Source organism: Elephantulus edwardii, unplaced genomic scaffold, assembly GCF_000299155.1.
Source record: "Elephantulus edwardii isolate Elephantulus edwardi_28Jun2011 unplaced genomic scaffold, EleEdw1.0 scaffold00116, whole genome shotgun sequence".
Taxonomy (NCBI): Eukaryota; Metazoa; Chordata; class Mammalia; order Macroscelidea; family Macroscelididae; genus Elephantulus; species Elephantulus edwardii.
Genome location: NW_006399866.1, coordinates 1506578 through 1525932, shown reverse-complemented (window position 1 = coordinate 1525932; position 19355 = coordinate 1506578). Strand labels below are relative to the sequence as shown.

General features: G+C 47.6%; 1 protein-coding gene across 1 annotated transcript in view; it reads left to right on the top strand.

Annotated features, from left to right (window-relative positions):
• Positions 1–14964: 14964 nt before the first annotated feature.
• The window catches only part of ASS1 (argininosuccinate synthase 1), a 47469-nt gene continuing 43078 nt past the window's right edge, over positions 14965–19355 (top strand). Inside the window, exons 1-3 of the mRNA XM_006892455.1 lie at positions 14965–15069; positions 16077–16145; positions 18160–18348. Coding sequence (XP_006892517.1) covers positions 14965–15069; positions 16077–16145; positions 18160–18348 — 363 coding nt within the window. The remainder of the gene's footprint in view (positions 15070–16076; positions 16146–18159; positions 18349–19355) is intronic.

Genomic DNA, 19355 nt, shown 5'->3' with positions numbered 1-19355 from the left:
ATAAGGAGACGCATTGTACTAGGAAAATCTGCAGTTAGGCATCTCTCCAAATTATTGAGGATTAATGATGTCAGTTTGAGGAGTAAGGTGTGTCTGATTCATGGTCTTTCCGATTACTTGTTATGCATCTGAGGGCTGAAACATGAATACGGATGACAGAAAAAGAATTGATGCCTTTGAGCTGTGGTGTTGGAGAAGAGCACTGAACATCCCATGGACAGTTAAGAGAATGAATAGGTATGTCTTGGGGAAGGTGCAGCCGGTGTGCTCTTTGGAGGTAAGAATGATGAGGCTTCACTTCATATATTTTGGGCATGTGGCTAGGAGGGGCTATTCCTTGGAGAAGTACATAATGCTGAGAAGGGTGAAGGATTAGTGAAGAAGAGGAAGACCCTCAACTAGGTGGATTGATAGAGTGACTGCTGCAATGGGCTTTTGTGTGTCAAGAAGTGTGAGGATGGCGCAGGATAGAACAGGGTTTAGATCTCTTGTTCATAGGATCTCTAAGGGTCGTACTCTACTCAACAGCACCTAACAGCAACAATAAACACTATAATCATGGTGGTGGGAAATAAGAAAAAGACTGCTTGAAAAGATAAAGGAAAAAGATAGGAACCTTAGGGAATAGTGAGTTTTTGTTAAATGGGAAAGAATAGCACAGAAAAGGAAGGTGAGAATGGGTATGCAATTTAAAAAATGTGACCATGTCAGTCACTTAATTGAACATGTAGAAAGAGTTAAATAGGAAATTGGTGTTATGTTTTGCTGTGTATATTCTACATAACTACAATACCATTATCAGACCTAAAAAAAATAATAGTGATTTCTTAACTATCATGAATGCTTCTGAGTATTCCAATTTCTAATTACTCCTTTGCATTTAAAAAAAAATCAGGATTCAAGTAAGTTCTGTATCTGGTGTCAACTATATCTTTTAAATATCTTTTAACCCTTCATATTTTTCTTTTTCTCCTAAAAGGGCAATAAATTTTACTGATATATAACTATTTAAGAAACCCAAGGTTGGTTAAACACTTGAAAATCAATCCATGTCATTCATTAACTTTCATCACATTTAAAGGATAAAGGAGAAAAACTATGCAATCATCTCAATAACTACAGAAAATTACTAAATCCAGCGTGTACATGTTATAAAAGTTCTCAGTAACACAGAAACAGAAGTTATCTTCTGCAGCATGACAGAGCATGGGAAACCCACAGCCAACAGCATTTAGGAAAGACAGCGAGTGCTTTCCCCGTTTCACCGATTCTACTCAACACTTTAACAGAGGCCCTTGTTCTTACTTGTTACTTGGCCCTGACTCATGAGGAACAGTGGATACAGCACAGAACTACTCTGTGGAGTTTTCATGTTGTGACTTTTTCAAAGCAGACCATCAGGTCTGCCTTCCCAGGTGCCTCTGGGCAGGTTCAAACCATCAGCCTTTGGGGTAGTAGTGGAGCACTTAACTGTTTGGCAACCCAATGATTCCAAGTCATTTCAATAAGGCAAAGGGGAGGGGGCATGCAGGGAAAGGCACAAAGATGATACAAGGATTAAGAAAACTGTCTTTGTTCACAGTTGGGTTCTCCCTCCATAGAAAATCCTAAAGAATTCACAAAAATCTGTTAGAATTAATCAGTAAACTTAATAAAGTTGTACCATACAAGGTGAATTAAACCATGTTTATAATACCAGCAGTAGCAATAAGCAATTAGAAAATGAAATTGAAAACATCATTTATAACACCATCCGCAAACCTTAAAATACTTAGAATGAAATTTAATGAAGGATGGTAGAACATATACACTGAAAATCACAAACATACCAAGTAAGTTTTTTGGTGTGGGTTTTTTTTTGTTTTGTTTTGTTTGTTTTTTGGCACTCCCATTGAAATTTAAGCCACCTGTAGCACCCGTCTAAGATGCCCTAACTTGCAAGATCTCCCTTTTCTTCGAAAAGAAGAGTTGAACCTTTGCCTAAGAAGAGGCTTTCATTTGGTCCTGGAAAGTCATCCAAGACATCTAGTAAAATGTTCACTTCAGAGCTGGTCCCTACAGCAGCTATGCCTCTTTGCCTATATCTTCTAACAAGTGAGGTTGCTCTGAAAGACTGCAAAAAATGAACTTCACCTACAACCAGGAGAGGATAAAATAGATGAATGGCCCTTTCTAAGAATCGAATTCCTATGAACATCCAAAAACTTCTCCACTAGGATAAAAAGGGAAGCTACAGAATAAGATAAAGGTAAAAACCCAATTGAAAAATGGGCACAGGATGTGATCAGACACTTCACCAAAGAAGACGTTCAGATGGCCAACAAACACATGAAGAAATGTTCAAAATGTCTCACACTTCTTTTTAACGGTTTTTCAGCAGCCAAATTTATTATTATCATCCCTGTTTTATAATTGTTTTAAATAATTTTTATTATGATTTTAATGAAAGTTTACAGTCAATGTGGATTTTCTTTCATTAGTTGTTGCATTTTCCTTCCTTACCCCTGCCAGTTCATTTTTCTTTTTAAAAATGTCGTTCATTAAAGAAAAAAAGTAACTTCAGGAATTGACAGAATACCAGTTGACATATTTCAACAAAGAGATGCTGTGCTGGACGTGCTTACCAGGTTGTGCCAAGAAATCTGGAGGACAACTGCCTGGCCAACTGACTAGAAGAGATCCATATTTATTCCCATTCCCAAAAAAAAGGTGACCCAACATTGTGTGTTATAGACTTAAGGATAGGTAAATAGATCAATATACTAGGGAGTTCAAAAATTGATCCACATTTCTCTAGCAAAAGAATTCTCAACAGAAAAAGATAAGTGAACCAGTGCTGCTAGAACACCTGGATACCAATATTGGGGTGGTGGAATAACCACCAAGGAGCTTTAGGAAGAGAAGAACTAGTTTTTAAGAATTCTCTGGCTGTTGGGTGGAGAAAGACTATTACAATGATAAGATATAGACCAATGCAGTAAAGGTGACGAGTTCTGGATCTATTTAGAAGATATGAATGTCTTGACTCCTGTGTTCCAGATTCTCTACCTGGATGACCCTAGATGCTTCTCTGCTCTTAGGAACATCTCCCAGATTACTTACCCAGCAGGTATGTATGCTCCTTGAGGAGCCCTGACCTAGAAGTAGGTGGGATAAGTACAGGTATGTAAGCGGGCACAGAGTGGACAACTACCTTGTCAATAGACTGGAAGAGATCCATATTTATTCCCATTTCAAAAAAGGGTGACCCAACAGAGTGTAGAAATTATTGAATATTACTAATATCACATACAAGCAAAATCCTGCTGAAGATTATCCAAAATCAACTGGAGCCTTAGTACACCAACAGAGAACTACCAGAAATACAGGCCAGGTTAAGAAGAGGCTGTGGCAGTAAATGCATTATGACCAATGTCAGATGGATGTTGGCAGAAAGCAGAGGGTACCAGAGGAATGTCTGTCTGTGTTTCATTGACTTTGCAAAGGCATTTGACTGTGTGGATCACAACAAATTGTGGCTAACCTTGGGAAGAATGGGAATCTAGAACACTTGATTGTATTCATGGGAAACCTATACCTAAACCAGGAAGCAGTCATCCAGAGCAAGGAAATATTGCATGGTTCAAAATCAGGAAAGGAGTGCATCAGGGATGCATCCTGTCTCCATACCTTTTCAATCTATATACAGATCATTCAGGAAGCTGGACTTTATGAGGAGGAATGTGACATCAGAATTGGAAAAAGACTCATCAACACCTACCTTATGGAGATGACACAACCTTGCTTGCCAAGGAGGAGGACCTTCAGTGTTTGCTGCAGAAGGTCAAGGACTGTAGTCTTCAATCTGGATTGAAGCTCAATAGTGAGAAGACAAAGATTCTCACCACTGGGCCAATTGGCAGCACCATATAGATGGAAAAGAGATTGAGGTCATTTACAATTTCAGCTTGCTTGGCTCCACAATCAACACTCTATGCTAAAGCAACCAACACATTAGAAGAAGAATTGCTCTGAGGAAACTTGCTATCAAGGAGCTCTCCAAAGTGCTAAAGAGCAACAATGTCAGTCTGAAGACTAAGGTGCATCTGATTGGGCCATGGTCTTTGCAATTATTTGGTTTGCATCAGAAAGCTGGACAATGACTAGAGTTGACAGAAGAATTGATGTATTTGAGTTGTGGTGTTGGAGAAGAGTCTTGAACATACCATTGACTGCCAAGAAAACAAACAGGTGTATCCTGGAGAGGGTGAAACAAGGCTGCTCCTTGGAGGCAAGGATTTTGAAGCTCCATCTCACTTACCTTTTGGCATGTGGCCAGGAAGGGCCAGTCCTTGGAGAGGGACATCATGCTTGGAAGAGTGGAGGGACGAAGAAGGAGAGGAAGACCATGGATGAGATGGGTTGACACAGTAACTGGGGTAATGGGCATGGGTTTTTTGAAGACAGTGAGATTGGCTCAGGATAAGGCAAAATTCAGAGCTATTGTACATAGGGTTACTATGAGTCACAGGCAACTCAATGGCACATAACAACAATGCCCATGTCCAAGGCCCCCAGAACTACTCTGCCTGCTAAAGGCTGAGCCCGGGTTCTGATGCTCACTTGACAGATGGAGGTGGTGCCAGCAGAAAACTAGCTCACTCAGGAGCCAGCCCACTCACCTCCACCTTGATCTTGGCTATTGGGCACCCATCCACTCTGTGCTTAGTGGACAGTTGGCAGCTTGGGACTGTTTTCCTCTCAGGAGTGCTGTGACCTCACTGTCCCTCATGTCACCAGTGTCTGTGCGTCAGGAAGAGGCAATCCCCTGGACTGGAGCCATTTCTGTCACAGAGAGTAAAGATTCTTTCATCCTGTGCCCCCGAGTTGAGATTTGGCTACCTTACTATGTTAGCTTCACTCAGCTAAGGTAAAGTGGAGAGTTTGAATGGGTTCCATTTTACAGAGAACATGTCCTGGTCTTGTCTTGCCATCTGCATGCTGTGTGACCTTGGGGAAGACACACCCTCTCTCTGTGCTGCAATTTTCTATTATTAATAATAAGTCGAGTAAATTCTGGCTTGTAATAGTCCTACAAGGCAAGTAAAACCCCCCAGTTGAGCTTCCTAGGAGCAGGTTGCCAGATATTTTCTCCCAAATTGCAGCTAATGAGTTCAAACTGCCAACCTTTTAGGTAGCTTTGGTGTGATTAACCGTTGCATCAACAGAGCTCCTTAATAAGAGTAATAGCTACTTCTTAGAGGATAATAGCCATACACCTACAAGGAAAGCTGGCTAATACAATAATTATTCACATTTACTACCAGCTATTAAGGCCAAAGATGAAGAAATTGACAATTTTTACCAACTCCTGCAGTCTGAAAGTAATCAAACATGCAATCAAACTGCATTGATAATTTTTGGTGATTGGTATGTGAGAGATGGAAAAGCAAAGAAAGACGTCTTTAAAGTATCTTTTAAATGTCACTCTGAAGATTAGGCTGCTCCTGACTCAAGCTAGGGCATTTTCAATCCCCTCATATGCATTCGGAAGCGTGGGTGATGAACAGAACAGCGAAGACTGAGGAAGAGTTGATGTCTTTGAAATACGATGTGGGCAAAGAATATGAAATAAGCCACAGACTTGCCAGAAGAACAGGCAAAAGTCTCTTGGAAGAAGTACAGTCAGAATTCTCCTTAGAAGTTAGGAAGGTGAAATGTCATCTCAATTACTTTGGATGTGTTAACAGGAGGGACCCGATTCCTGGAGGACATCGTGTTTGGTAAAGCAGAGACTCAACATAAATGAGAAAGACCCTCAAGGACTGACAGTGTGACTGTAACAGCGGGAACCAACACCGGTGCTTAACCTCAGCCACTTTCCACTGGGCAACCGTGAATATTTTTTTCTTTTTAACCGTGAATATTAAATGAATACAAAGTGCAGAGATGGATAACCACCAGACTCGTGATTGTGGTTATGGTGACCATCCTGATGACCTCCCCTTTCACTTTCACCCCCAGCCTGACCACCCCAGACAGGCAAGCTCATTCCTCACCGTGTCCTCTTTCTTAGGGCCAAGTCCTGGGCTTCTTGCTGGGGCCACCACTGGCTTTGAGGAGCCTGAGGGAACATCAGGCCTCAAGGCTTCTGTTTCCCTTTCCACTTCTGGAATAGCCCGGAGGAGACTGTCCCTATCCAGTCACATACTTCCCAACTTTCTCATAGTCACAACACTTGAAGGAAGAAATGAGGACAAAGTGCAGTCACACAGGCCAGGATGAAAACTTGGAGAAGACTTAGTGCAAATCCCTTCTCCCCGAGATAGCTCTGCAGATAACATTACACAGCTGCAGGTCTTGTTTGTGGCTGCTCCTAATTTGTTTCCTGCTGGCAGGAAAGGTTCAGGGGATCCATGAGGCCCAGCACTGACCCAGTGAGTGAGCTAAGGGGCTGTGGTCACTCCACTTCCCAGCAGAAAGGTGCATCAAGTCACACAGTCACCAGGGCCCAAGTGAGTGGGGAGCACACCAACCCCACACAACTTACTGGGGGTCCTAGGTGTCACAGGCCTTGGATAGAAAAGATAAAGAAGCTCTCATGGAACCTGATACCATGGTTTTGTACATTTTGATGTCTTTTCCAGCCTAGAAGACCCCCTACCCCCTCTCTTGCCTCAGCTACTGAGGAACTGGTGATGTGTGTGAGGGACTAAGTTGAAAGAGTGAGGTGGGCTGGTGGGGTCAAGCAGTGAGTCTCCAAAGTGCTGTCAGCTGGGTGGACCGAAAGGCCAGTGACCACCTCTGCCTAAAGCCCTTTACGTTGCTTATAGGAAGGTCAGGACAGTGCCATATTTTTAACATCACTTCATACCCTCTTCCTCCCTATTTTCCAGGATGGCTCAATGGCTACAACCAGCAGAGCAGGCTTGGGGCTGCTGCCCCACCTCTTCTGTTGGGGAAGCTGGGACTTTCCTGGGGTCCGTCCCAATTGTGGGGTGGAGGCCTTGGCCTGGGTCCCAGGGCCTGGGACCTGGGGTTTTATTGGATTTGTAGTTGCAATGATTGGTACTTCGGGGCCTGTGAACCAGGTTGGGAAACTTCTGATGTAGATGATCCTTTGAAGGCCAGAGAGAGTTCACTACTACTGGTTTTCTTTTCGCAAACAAGAGGCTTCACCCCTGAGAACCTCTGCCTTTCTGCTGTCCTGACCAGACATTTCTCTTTCATTTCCTGGGTTCCCAGGGGAGAGAGCTGGGAAGCAACACTGTATGGAGGGAAGGGCTCTCTGGGTTTCAGGGGCATTCAAGCTTCATCTGCTCTGTCCAGGCTCCGGCCTCACAGGCACCAATGCGGGTGGAGGGAGGGGCACTGGGGTTGCAGAAAGGCCCAGGACACTGGGTCAAGATAAGAGAGGGGACCATGTCCCGGATCCCCGGTGGTTCATGTAAGTCCTCAGCTGTTAACCATAGCACAGGTGGTTGGAACCCACCAGTGGCTCAACAGGAAAAAGATCTGGCTATCTGAATAAAATCTAGAAAATTCTATGGGGCAGTTCTACTCTGTCACATGGGTTCCAAGAGTCTAAAATCGATTCAGTGGCTCCTAACAACACGTTGCCTCCCCCACTATGCCAAATGAAATTTTGTTCCCACTCCCACATCACAGTGCTCCCCGGGCTCCTCCAGGACCAGGCGACAGGTCTCTCTGGCTGAGGTCACTCCCCAGCTGCGTGGGTTGCAGCCCAGTCGCCTTCCGAGGCGCCGCCAGGAGACCCACACGGTGTCACTCCCGGGTGTGCAGGCGCCCGCCCTTATGGCAGGCACCAGGGGCCTGGGATGGGGTCTAGGGGTCTGGGGAGAAGGCACAGAGAGAGCAAAGAGGAGACGCAGGGAAGGGACGGAGCGGAGGCCCCGCCCACCCGCAGGTGGCCGCTGAGCGAAGGGCGGGACCTGTCTCGCTCGCGTCCGCCACGTGTCCGGGTCCCCGGCCCAGCCTCCCGGGCCCGGCGCTTATAATCCTGGATGCGCGCAGCTGCCGTCCCTGCTCCGCTGCCTGCCACGAGCGCCCAGACCTCGGTAAGGAGCCCCAGGACCTTGGGGGGCTAGGAGGTCCCTTCTAACCTCTAGCCTAGGATCCCCTTCCCGGAAGCCCACTCCCTGGCGCTATCCAAGGAATAAGCTGGAGAAGAAGGGCGGGACCCAGGCTGGAGGGAAGCGGGCGAGAAGCCAAGGTCCTGTGTCCCTGTCGCTTCCTGGGCCGCGGGAACGGGGCGGCCCCGGGCTGAGGAGTAAGGCACGCTATCTCCTCGTTTTCTCTACATTTTATGTCCCCATCCAGCCTCCTCTACGCCTCAAATAGCGTAGATAGAGACCTTGGGAGTCTGGAGCTTGTGGGACTCGCGACCCTCACCCCCTTCTTTGACTCTTTGCCCCTATCTGCGCGAAATCAGGGTTTCAGCCCAAATTCAGCCCTTTGCCTCTGGCTACGGCTTCCTGAGCCTCAGTTTACCCTGGACAGACAGCACGGTGACCCTCGCCACCCACCCCCTTGCCTTGGGTGTGACGGCTCTATCCCACGCGGGGCGTGGCAGACGCGCGGCTTGGCCTCGGGGAAGGGGTCTGCGCGATGCCCAGGTGGGGCTGGTGGCCTCGCCTTGGGCGGCGGTGCCCCGTTTCCTCCTGGCACCTACTCAGGGCTGTGGGAGGGACTGGTCGGCAGGAAATGTCCGAGTCTGGGTTGCTGGTGCCTTCTGGCCCTTGTGGGAGGGCGCGCCCTCCAGAGCCCATTTGAAATGGAGGAAATCCTCTCCCATCCTGCCCAGTGAATCCTGCCCAGTGACAGGCCACCTCGATGGACTGGGGCGTCTCTGTGGGAGTAGCCTTGTCTGGTTGCTAATCTCTGGGCAGGAGTAGACCTGCTCGTTCCTTGGGGGTAGATCTGAGGGCCCTGGCCTTTGATCCCTTCCTTCTGGGTCCACAGCCAAGTGACGAGATAGGCAAATTCGGTATTGCCCCTGACCCAACCCTCCCCTTAAAGGCAACTCCGTAAGGCCTGGGGTCTCTTCAGTTTCCCAAACGTGAGTTTTTTAATCTATCTGTGCTGGTAAAAGCTCAGAAGACTTGCAGATATGAAGAGCTTGTCGGGGAGTTCTATGAATGAGCTTGTTTAACTTACTAACAAATATCTGGGGAGTAGCATGCTGGGGACATGACAAAGAGGAGTGGATTGAAACTAGAGGAGTCCCCATTGCAAACCAGGGCTTCAAACCAATTTATTCTGGTTCAGCTTCCTGAGGAGAATTCCCTCTATACTGAGTCAGAATCTACATTTTAACAAGGTCCCCAGGCAACTCTTAGAAAGTCCAAGATGTTTTTTATGTGCACTTAAACATGGGGAGGGAGAGGGGAACTTGTTAAAAACGTAGATTCTGATTCAGAATAGCTCAGGTGGAAAGGTATATCCCCCGCAGAGGCTCAGATCTGAGCAAACAAGCCTTTCTAATTCCTGCTCCAAACGTCACTTTCCCTGCTGTGCCCCTTTCTCTTCTGTCTCCCCAGTATGGCTAGGGCAGGGGAGCTGGAGGTGGGAACCTGCCCCAAAGCTACCTGTAGCTGATGCTGAGAAGTGATTCTGGCTTTGCAGGGAGTGAGTGGGTGGAGTGGATGAGTGTTCAAATCTTGCCTGCTGAATGCCTAGAACAAGGGTCTGACAGAGGCGGGGTTGGGGAAGCCCATTAGGTCCCTGTTCTCAGCGTAGTCAGAGACCCTGAGCAGTCACACTTGTCTCCATCAATTGCCCGTCTCCTCTGGACTTGTGAGACCAGTGGTTCTGGTGGTGGCCTTTGTATCTGGGCCCTGCCCTCCCCCCAGGGGGGTTTTGGGGATGGACTCAGCATTCATGCCTGACTTGAGGGAGTGTGGGGGTGGCCGCAGGTCCAGACACACTTGCTGTGCAAGCACTTTCCCTGCCCTGCGGTCCAGAGGCAAGCCAGCCAGACAGATGCCTTCAACTGATTAGTGAGCATGTGGCTTCTGACATGAGTGACTTGACCATGGCCATCCGTGTGGCAGATGTCAGTTGTTTTGAATTGATGTCCAAGGCCCTGGTGTCTACTGCAACACTTGGAGCAGAGTTGCCCTTCCAGGCCCTGGCTGCCTCCCTCCTGAGGGGCAGACTCCTTCCGCAGATGCTAGGCAGGCCCCTGCCCATAGGAGCTCATTGACAGCTGACTCATTGCTGACCCTCTAGCGAGTTTTCAGAGGCTCTGGGAGAGAAGATTGCCTGTCTTCATCCCTTGGAGCTGCGGGTGGATTCAAACTGCTGGGAAGGTGCTGCCTATGGAGGATTAGTGGTGCAGCTGCCCACAGGCAGCACCACCGGGCCTCCCAGCAATATAATCGTCGTCGTAGTTACATACCATCACATTGAAACCAACCCTGTGTGTGTCTGGAGACAGTAAATTAGACAGGAGGAGATTGCCATCTTTCTCCTGTGGAGCAGCTGGGGGTTCGAATAGCGTGCCGTTAGGTTAACAGTGCAGTTCATTGCCACTAGGCCACCACGGTTCTCCTTCAACATAATTGTTGTTATGAACTGTCAAGTAGGAACCGACTCATAGCTGAGCCTCTAGCTGGTTTTCAGAAGTTGTAAATTGCGTAGGAGTTGATTGCTAAAAAAAAAGACAGAGAGTTGATTGTATTTCCCCTCTCCCTCAAAGCAACTGGTGAATTCAAACCACATACCTTTGTGTTGGCAGCACAATTCCTTACTACTAAGCCACCAGAGAGAGCTCCCTTCAACATAATAAAATTATGAGTATGCTCTTCTTTCCAAAATAACCAAATTGTCTTAAAAGAGAATCTGCGTTTTGTTTTCACTTAATTTTCTTACCCTCTTGAACATTTTTATCAGTTCTAGAGACTAGAGCTTTCTAAGTCAAAGCAAACTCTCAAATAACCCCTGGTCTTGAATAAAGGAAAATTATTAGAAGGTTGGAGTCTCAGAGAGTTTATTGTCCCTGCTAGGGCCCCAGAAATGCTGCTGCCGAGAGCATCAGCAAGCTCAGTGTGTATGTCGCTTGAGCAAGTCTCTGGACTTGAGCTTCCTCCTCTGTCATTTGAAGAAGAATAAGGAAAAGGGAAGGAAAAAAAATCCATGTCTGTCTCACCATGAAGGTGAATGTGAAAATGAGCCGAGTTTTGACTGGTTAAGCTGAATTTGGTAGGAGGACAGTGGCACCTACAGGTTAAAATTGGGATTGCACTGGCGTAATAATGGCTTCTGATGGCTTCGTGGTAAGGGGCTGCACTGCAACCAAAAGGCAATCCACCAGTTGCTCTGAAGGAAAATGATGGGCAATCTCTTCTTGTGCAGTTTAAGCCCTGAAAATCCGATGGAGAGTCATCTGTGAACCAGTTCCAACGGGGCAGCAATGAGAGAACAAGGAGTAATGAGAATTCAAATCGTAGACAGAAAAGGCTCTACCAAAACTCTACACTCACTGCCTTTGAGTTGATTCTGATTCCTGGTGACCCTCTAACTTCATTCTTACATGAAGCAACTGGTAGATTGGAACCACTGACCGTTCAGTCTGCAGGCCTTGTATTAGTTACAATGCCACTTGTGTTGTGTGCCATGGAGTTGAACCAACTCAAAAGTGACCCTCTAGCAGGTTTTCAGAGGCAGGAAATTGCAAGGGATAAGACTTCTCATTCTTCTGCAGAGCAGCTGGTGGATTCGAATTTCATGCCTTTGGGATTGCAGCGCAGCTTCTTACCATCCCAGGGTCCCTTAAAGAGAAGGCCTTCCAAGATCAGCCTGTGGCAGTGCTAAGGAGAGCTTAGTGGGCACAAGCTTGGGGTCTAGCTGTGAGCTTCCCCCTACACTCCTCACCATCGCCCCATGGGGGGAGGGTCTCACTCCCATTTTGCAGATGAGCAGCTGGCTCATGCTTGGAAAGATAAGGAGTCAGCGAAGGAGAGGAGGTCCCCCACAAAAGGATTGACACTGTGACTTTAGCAATGGGCTATAATGTCTCAGAGATGATGAGGTTGGCACAGTAGAGGGCAGCTTTCAGGTTGACTGTTCATAGGGTCGCTGTGAGTCATACTCAACTCAGTAGCACCTAACAACAACAGCCAGCTTTAGTGCAAAAGCTGGGACCAGACCTGGCTGACTCTTCCCCTGTGGTTCCACAGTGAGCTCCTTCTCTTTGCACATCTCTTCCTTCCCGAGTCAAAACCTCACCTTGATCACCTCTGTACCCACCGCTGATCAGGGGGTTATGGAGCCCTCCTGTTCTGGGTTTGGGTGTCAGCTCTGCCATTTACTGGCTAAGCCAGACATTGGATAAGTTCCTTAGTCTGAACCCGTTTACTTGACTGTAAACTCAGGAAAACATCCACATTGAGGGGCCCATCATGTGATGCATGTGTTCACTAGCTTGACACTGGTGATGCTTTTCTGGATGCATGCACAAGTTGGGACTTATGAAATTGTTTACTTGAAGCGTGAGCCGTTTACTACATATCAACTACATCTCAGATGTTGGTAGTGCAGTTGAGTTGTATCTGACTCATAGCTGACCCTCCACCAGATTTTGAGAGGCTATAAATCGAATAGGAGATTTGATTTCCCATCTTTCTCTCATGGAGCAGCTGGTGGATTCAAACCAAGTGCCTTTGGATTGGCAGTGCAACTCATTAGTCCTCAGCCACCAGAGCTCCCTTATATCTCAATAAAACTAAAAGAATATGCAGCAAGATACTGCCCACCCCAAACCACACCACCTTCACACACAGAACCTGCACATTCCCTGAGAGCTTCTTATTCAGGAGGTTGGACAGGGAATCGAGGCTTCCAGGCACCTCTCCCCAGTGGGGTCACTCAGAAGGGTCTCAGACAGCTGGAGAGGGTGGGTTCCGGGCCTCAGGCCTCACCCAGGCTGTAGAGGGTGTTGGGCCTTGCTCGGGCTGTCGGGCCAGGCAGCTGAGCAGCTTTTGCCTTTGCAGAGTGGTTCACTGAGATTCCTGAAGCCGGAAATCTACAACACCAATTCCAGGTACTTTCTCCCCCCTTCCTACCACCATCCCTGCTTCATTCCTGCTATCCTTACTGACCAGTTACCTGGATACAGTTGTCATGGGCACTCTCTGCTGGCTCCAGAGTCAGGGTCTGCTGAATCTCCTAGCAGCTTATGGCCTGGCAGGCAGGTGAAGCCCCAGTGGAAGAAATGAGTTGTGGGCGTTGGTTAGAATTCTCCTCTCCTCAGCCTTATTATTCTAGGGATTTCCCTCTCCTAGGAAGGGTGGAGGGACAGCTCAGGAGAGGAAGACCCTGGTTGAGATGGATTAATACAGTAACTACAGCAATGGGGATAGGTGTGTCGGAGTCAGTGAGACTGGCTCAGGACAGGGCAGCCTTCAGGGCTGCTGTAAATAGAGTCGCTATGAGTCACTGGTGACTTAGCAGCAAATAACAGCAACAATAGTCCAAAGGACAGCAAGCGCCTATCAGCGTGAAGCCACTAGGGGGCTTATGGAATGTGTTAGGGACTGCATGGTTACGCTCAAGATCACACAGGACTGGGTGACCCAGGACGGACCCTTCACCTTCCCAAACTCTGAGCCATGTAGGAAGTTCTCAGTCCCTAGGAACCTGACACTAGGGTGGCAATGACAGGGCTCCTGTTCATCTCTGGAAGACAGCCACAACCTTGCCTACTGGTCCACTGACATTCTATGAGGAGTCCTGGTTGATTCTGACTCAGTCAGACTCCCGTGGAAATGGTCCCACTCAGATGCAATATTCTGTTGCCCACGCAATAAACACTGGACAGTGAGCCTGATGTCCTCGGGTTCGAATAGAGCCCTGTCACCTATGGCCCATATGATTTGGGTCAGTAACCTTGCTCCTCTGACCCTAGTTTCTCCTCAGTAAAGCAGTCACAATGATAACATTTATTCTCAGGGCCCCATAGATGCCCCGGGGGAGGCAGGGAGAACTCACTGGGTGGAAGGGACAGTGGCAAAAAGACAAGGAAATGAGGGACTGTGAAGTCTCAAGACGCTTGAGCGTAGCTGAGGAGGGGCGAGTGGGACACAGCATCTGTGCCATCCTTGAGTTTCTCCAGGTCTCATGGGGAAAGTCCCTGGGTTAGAGAGAGGTGTTAGGCTTCAGCCTGTCTCTGTGCCTCTCCAGAACTCGGTGTCTTCACTTGTGGGGCTGGTCTCTGAGCCCTTTCCTCCCTTTGACACTTTAATTCTGCTCTTGGACACTTTGAGTTGTGTGCCCCCCACCCAGAGGCATTTGCCTAAAATCCCAGTGGGAGGAGGTGAAATGCGGCCCCAGTGGGAGAGTTCAGCGGGAGGCAGCCCTGCATGCTGAGTGAGTGGCACGTTCTGGAGCAGGCAGAGGGCGTACTCTGCCCTCCAGCCCGGGAGCCTGCACAGTGGATGACAGCTCCTCCTCCACATTGAGGGGCACGGGGTCTATCACTGTCTGCTTAGAAAGGAATAGTTAAGACTGGGGCTTGTCAGCTGCCAGAAGCTTGGGACAGTTTCCCCATCCTGCTGTGTATTCATCCTGTTTCCTGGCCTTGGCTCAATAGCTCGGCTCATGTCTTCTCTCACTGGTAGTTATATCTCCCCACCACCAGTCCACACACTGCTGTCAACATTCCAGGTCCCGTGTAGGGTGGAGAGGGTGTGGGTTCTGCCAGATCAGGGCTTCCAGAGGGGGTGTGGTTGAAGAAAGGACCGCTCCCCAGCTGGTACTGATCACCACTGGACATCCTCTTCCCCACTGACCAAGTACTTTTGTGCAGGCGGTAAAGCAGGCCAAGACAGGCAGCAGAGAAGGTGGGAATTCTTTGCAGAGCCAGACATACAGGGACTTACTGGCACCTTCTTTTTTTTTTTTTTGGCGACTCTGGTGAACTGGCACCTTCTAACCCATGTGCTCCCTCACCTCCTTCCAGAAAAGATGTCCGGCAAGGGCTCCGTGGTTCTGGCCTACAGCGGCGGCCTGGACACCTCCTGCATCCTGGTGTGGCTGAAGGAACAAGGCTACGATGTCATTGCCTACCTGGTGAGGACGTGCCCTGTGTGTCTGTCTTTCCCCCTGTTTGTCCTTCTGTCTCTAGCTAAATCTGCTCATTGGCACTTGTTCAAACCCAGCATTCCTCTCTCTAAGCATGTCTTTGTAGGGTAATAGTTTGTCACTGAGCTGCCTTACTTTCTCCATCAGTAAAACAGACCTACTCAATGTGTCTAAAGCAGAGAGAAGGCCATCTCTCATGGGTTACTGGAGGAGGACACGAGAGTGGTGTTGACAGTACTCCTGGGCCAGCCTGTCTGGAGAAGGACCGTAGCTTGGGCCTGAAGTCCGTGGGCGGGAAGTCTTCTCTGGGTCCTGATTGGCCCCATACGTCACACAGATTGCCAGATCCTACACTGGCTGAGTTAGAAGAATTCTTGGGTTTACCTCGTTCTGGCATGGCGAATAGGTTATTGTTGTTGTTAGGTGCCGTCAAGTCGAGCACAACTCATAGTGACCCTATGAACAAAAGATCTGAATCTTGTTCTATCCTGCACCATCCTCACACTTCCTGACACACAAGAGCCCACAGCAGCAGTCACTGTATCAATCCACCTGGTTGAAGGCCTGCCTTCCTCTTCTTTATGAATAGGTCGTCGGTGTTAAATAACAGGTTCTGAGTTACACAAAAATTTCAACAGAGATCTCCTTTGGCAGTGAACCAGACTGCTATAGCAAGGCGGGCTGGTGCTCAAGAGGAGATAACGAGATTCAATTGGAGACATTTTAATAGAACCTTTGAGAAAGTTAATTGGGAAGGAAGGTTAAGATCTAGAAAGCCTTTTGATTTTTGCAAGGCAGCTCCTTTTGACTCAGGCACAGCTTGGAACTGGACTCATGTCCTCTTGTTGACTGGGTGTGAGGCGGGGACCACCTCCATTTGCAGGCTGTTGCGAGTGGGCAGCACTTGCTCAGACCCCGTGTTGGGGGAGGAGGGATGGATGCTCTCCTCTCTGCAGCCCCTTCCAGGCTAAATATTCTCTCTTTCTGTCCCTCAGGCCAACATTGGTCAGAAGGAAGACTTTGAGGAAGCCAGGAAGAAGGCCCTGAAGCTCGGAGCCAAAAAGGTACCATCCAGGATCCAGAATTTGGGGTTCAAACTGGGGTTGTAACAGTGGAGGGAGCAGCAGGTGTTTCTAACCCAGGCTCTCCCTGGCATTACATTTCTTCTGATTCAACATCTTATTTCCAAAAACATGGGATATTTTTCTTCTGCTCTCAGATGTGTGGGATCATCATTCATCCATTCATCCCAACTCCCCACTCAGGCTTCTTTTCATTCAGCCAACACACCCATACACCCATCTCCATGCCTATTTCTCATCCACACATCTTCCATCCCTCCATCCATCCATCTCTTATTTTTGTATTGAAATAATTACGGACACACCACATTTGCAAGTATCCTGAGAACATAAGAAAAGAAAGGGCTGCGGTCCAACTGCTCTGTGGATGCGAGGCTTCCTTTAGGAGTGGTGGACTGTTTGGAGTGGCGGATAGTGTGTCATGGTGTATGTACTATTCACAGCTATGTCCTTCAGTTTAGATTGGTTAATTTACCAGGAGCTCTGCTTTAATAGTTGGTAGCATGTTGCATTTATGGTTGCATTTATATCTTGTGAATTTCACCTTACTTAAGTGTCCTGAGACTCAATTCTTAGTTAGATGCCATGACGCCAATTCTGACGCAGCAGCTCTGTGCTGCAGAGTAGAACAGCTCCATGGAGTCCCTAGACTAGAATCTGTGTGAGCAAATTGGCAGGTCTTTGCTTTTTTGTAACAAATATGCTTAGTTTTCCTTGAGGTGACGGACTCATGTCATTACCCTTTTTGAAAAATGTCTACCAGAAATGCAAGTCTAAATGATAATAACTGTTCTCGCAAGGAAAAGCAGTGTTCTGTGATTCTGTGAAAGATAATGAACAATTGGTTCAGTTTGCTACCCAAATGTGACACGTCGCTTTCCCTTTGAACTTGGAGAAGCAGCAAAAGGACTTCGGACATGCTTCATGTTTCTTTTTGAAATGTTAAAATTTAGGAAAAGTCAGGGATGTTACTGCCTCAAGGGCCACTCATAAGTGAAGTTGGCACTGTGAGATTGTGCGAGTGTTTCTCACAGACTGTGGCTGTACACGCCACACCCAACAAGGACAAGAATACACGGGTATGAGCATAGTTCGGTCAGGCGAGCATTTCTCACAGACCACGACTCTATTTTCCTTTCACACATCAGAAGCAGACAGTGAGGACAAGCATGCAAAGGTTGTGAGTGCCGTATGGTGCCTCTGCCTAGATTCACGCTATGCTGGACATTTCACCTGCTCATTCATGCTAAGCTAGGCATTTACCCATCATCCTCAGTGCGAATGTCACATAGCGAAAAGGCAAATAACATCTTAGCATTGATGTGAAAAACTTTCTGACTCAGCTCTCCCTGAAAAGATCTTGAGTCCCTGGGGGCGGGGAAGTCTACAGACTACATTAAAAAAAAATATTTTGTATTGGTTTGCTTCATTCACATTGTGTTTGCTTCATTCACATTGTGTTTCATACACTCATTCCCATTCATTATGTTTTCGAAAGTTAGTCATTGAACTATGCCCACCATACAAACCACATTTTGAGCTGTCTAAATCAAGGTCCTCGGCTTTGGTTCTGTGGACAGCTGTCCTGTGTATTGTACAATATTTACCAACATCCTTGTCCTTTACACACAGGACACCAGCACATGCCCCAAGTTGTAATAATCAAAAGTATCTTAGACATTGTCACATGTCACTGGGGGATAGAATTGCCACTGGCTGATCACCATTTCTTAGATGGCAGCTAAGCTTCTTCTCACACCCAGAATTGTGTGTTGAGAGGGATTTAGGGACTATAGTTAGTATGGGTTGGAGAGTGTGTCAAGATTAATTAGCAATGTCTGCCATGATTGCAAGGGGAGAGTATGCTGGGATCAATTAGTAATGTCTACTTCAGATCCAGGAGGGGAAATGGACCATTCAGGCCCTGGGACTCTGAGTTCTGATTGGGTCCCCAAGTCCTCACTGAGATTCCCTCTCACGGGCTCTTCTCCCATAGGTGTTCATTGAGGATGTCAGCAAGGAGTTTGTGGAGGAATTCATCTGGCCCGCTGTCCAGTCTAGCGCACTGTACGAGGATCGCTACCTCCTGGGCACCTCTCTCGCCAGGCCCTGCATCGCCCGCAAACAAGTGGAAATTGCCCAGAGGGAGGGAGCCAAGTATGTGTCTCATGGCGCCACGGGAAAGGTGAGGCAAAGGGTCTATGGTACAGGATACAGGTGGTGGGAAAGAAGGCAGTTTTGCCTAGGGTAGAGGCCTGCAAAGGACACAGATAATGAGGACAACAGATAGTCCTGGGGCAAGTTTAAGCTTTGCCTCCAGAATAGAATCCATTGCTGACCACTCATCAAATCTGCAAAGAGTCTGGTAGCCTGAGAGGCCACTGTGGGAGATGCAGAGGGGTCAGGGCAGGCCATGGTCATGTTAAGGAGGTTGACTTTATCCTGGGAGCTATTTTCTAGAGGATTTCAGGCCAATTGGGGGTAGCTGGGGACTTTTCAAATGGGATGCTCGGGAATTACTCGGAACCATGGTTGTACCCTGTGGGAGAAAGAATTGGGAAGCGTTTCTCATAAACCATGACCCTATTTTTCATCACCTCACCAGGTTTGAGCACATTTTGAGCAGGGTAATGTGAAATCAGTGAGGAGAGTTTGGCAGATCTGATCTGTACATGTTGGGGCTGCCTCCTGCTTCAGGGTGTCAGGGAGTGTGGGAGAATCCAGCGGAGAAGGCACTGGCTCCTTGAGGCTCTCAGAACTGGGTTAAAATTCTACCTCTACCACCTTGATGCTTCCTGCTATTTGATGCTTTGTGCAAATGACTTCACTTTCATGAGTCTCCAGTTTCTTGTCTGTAAAATGAAGATAAAATAGAACCCAGTTTATGGGTCAACAAGTAGGATAATTCCAATAAAGTGTTCATGGCGCATTGTGAACATTCAATGGGAGGGAACTACCTTCATTTTCCAAGAATTGCTTATTCTAGGAGCTCAGACAGGTGGAGGAGGGTCAGTGGAAGGAAAATATCAGCAGAAACTTAATAAGCTTCCACGCCATTTTATCTGCCCATAATGGAATGAGTAGAGCAGTGAGCCCCCTGTTCCAGGAGGCATGCAAGCAGAGACTGGGGGAGCCATTGCAGAAGAGCCTCCTACCTGTTGTTATGTGCCGTCAAGTCGCTTGTGACTCATA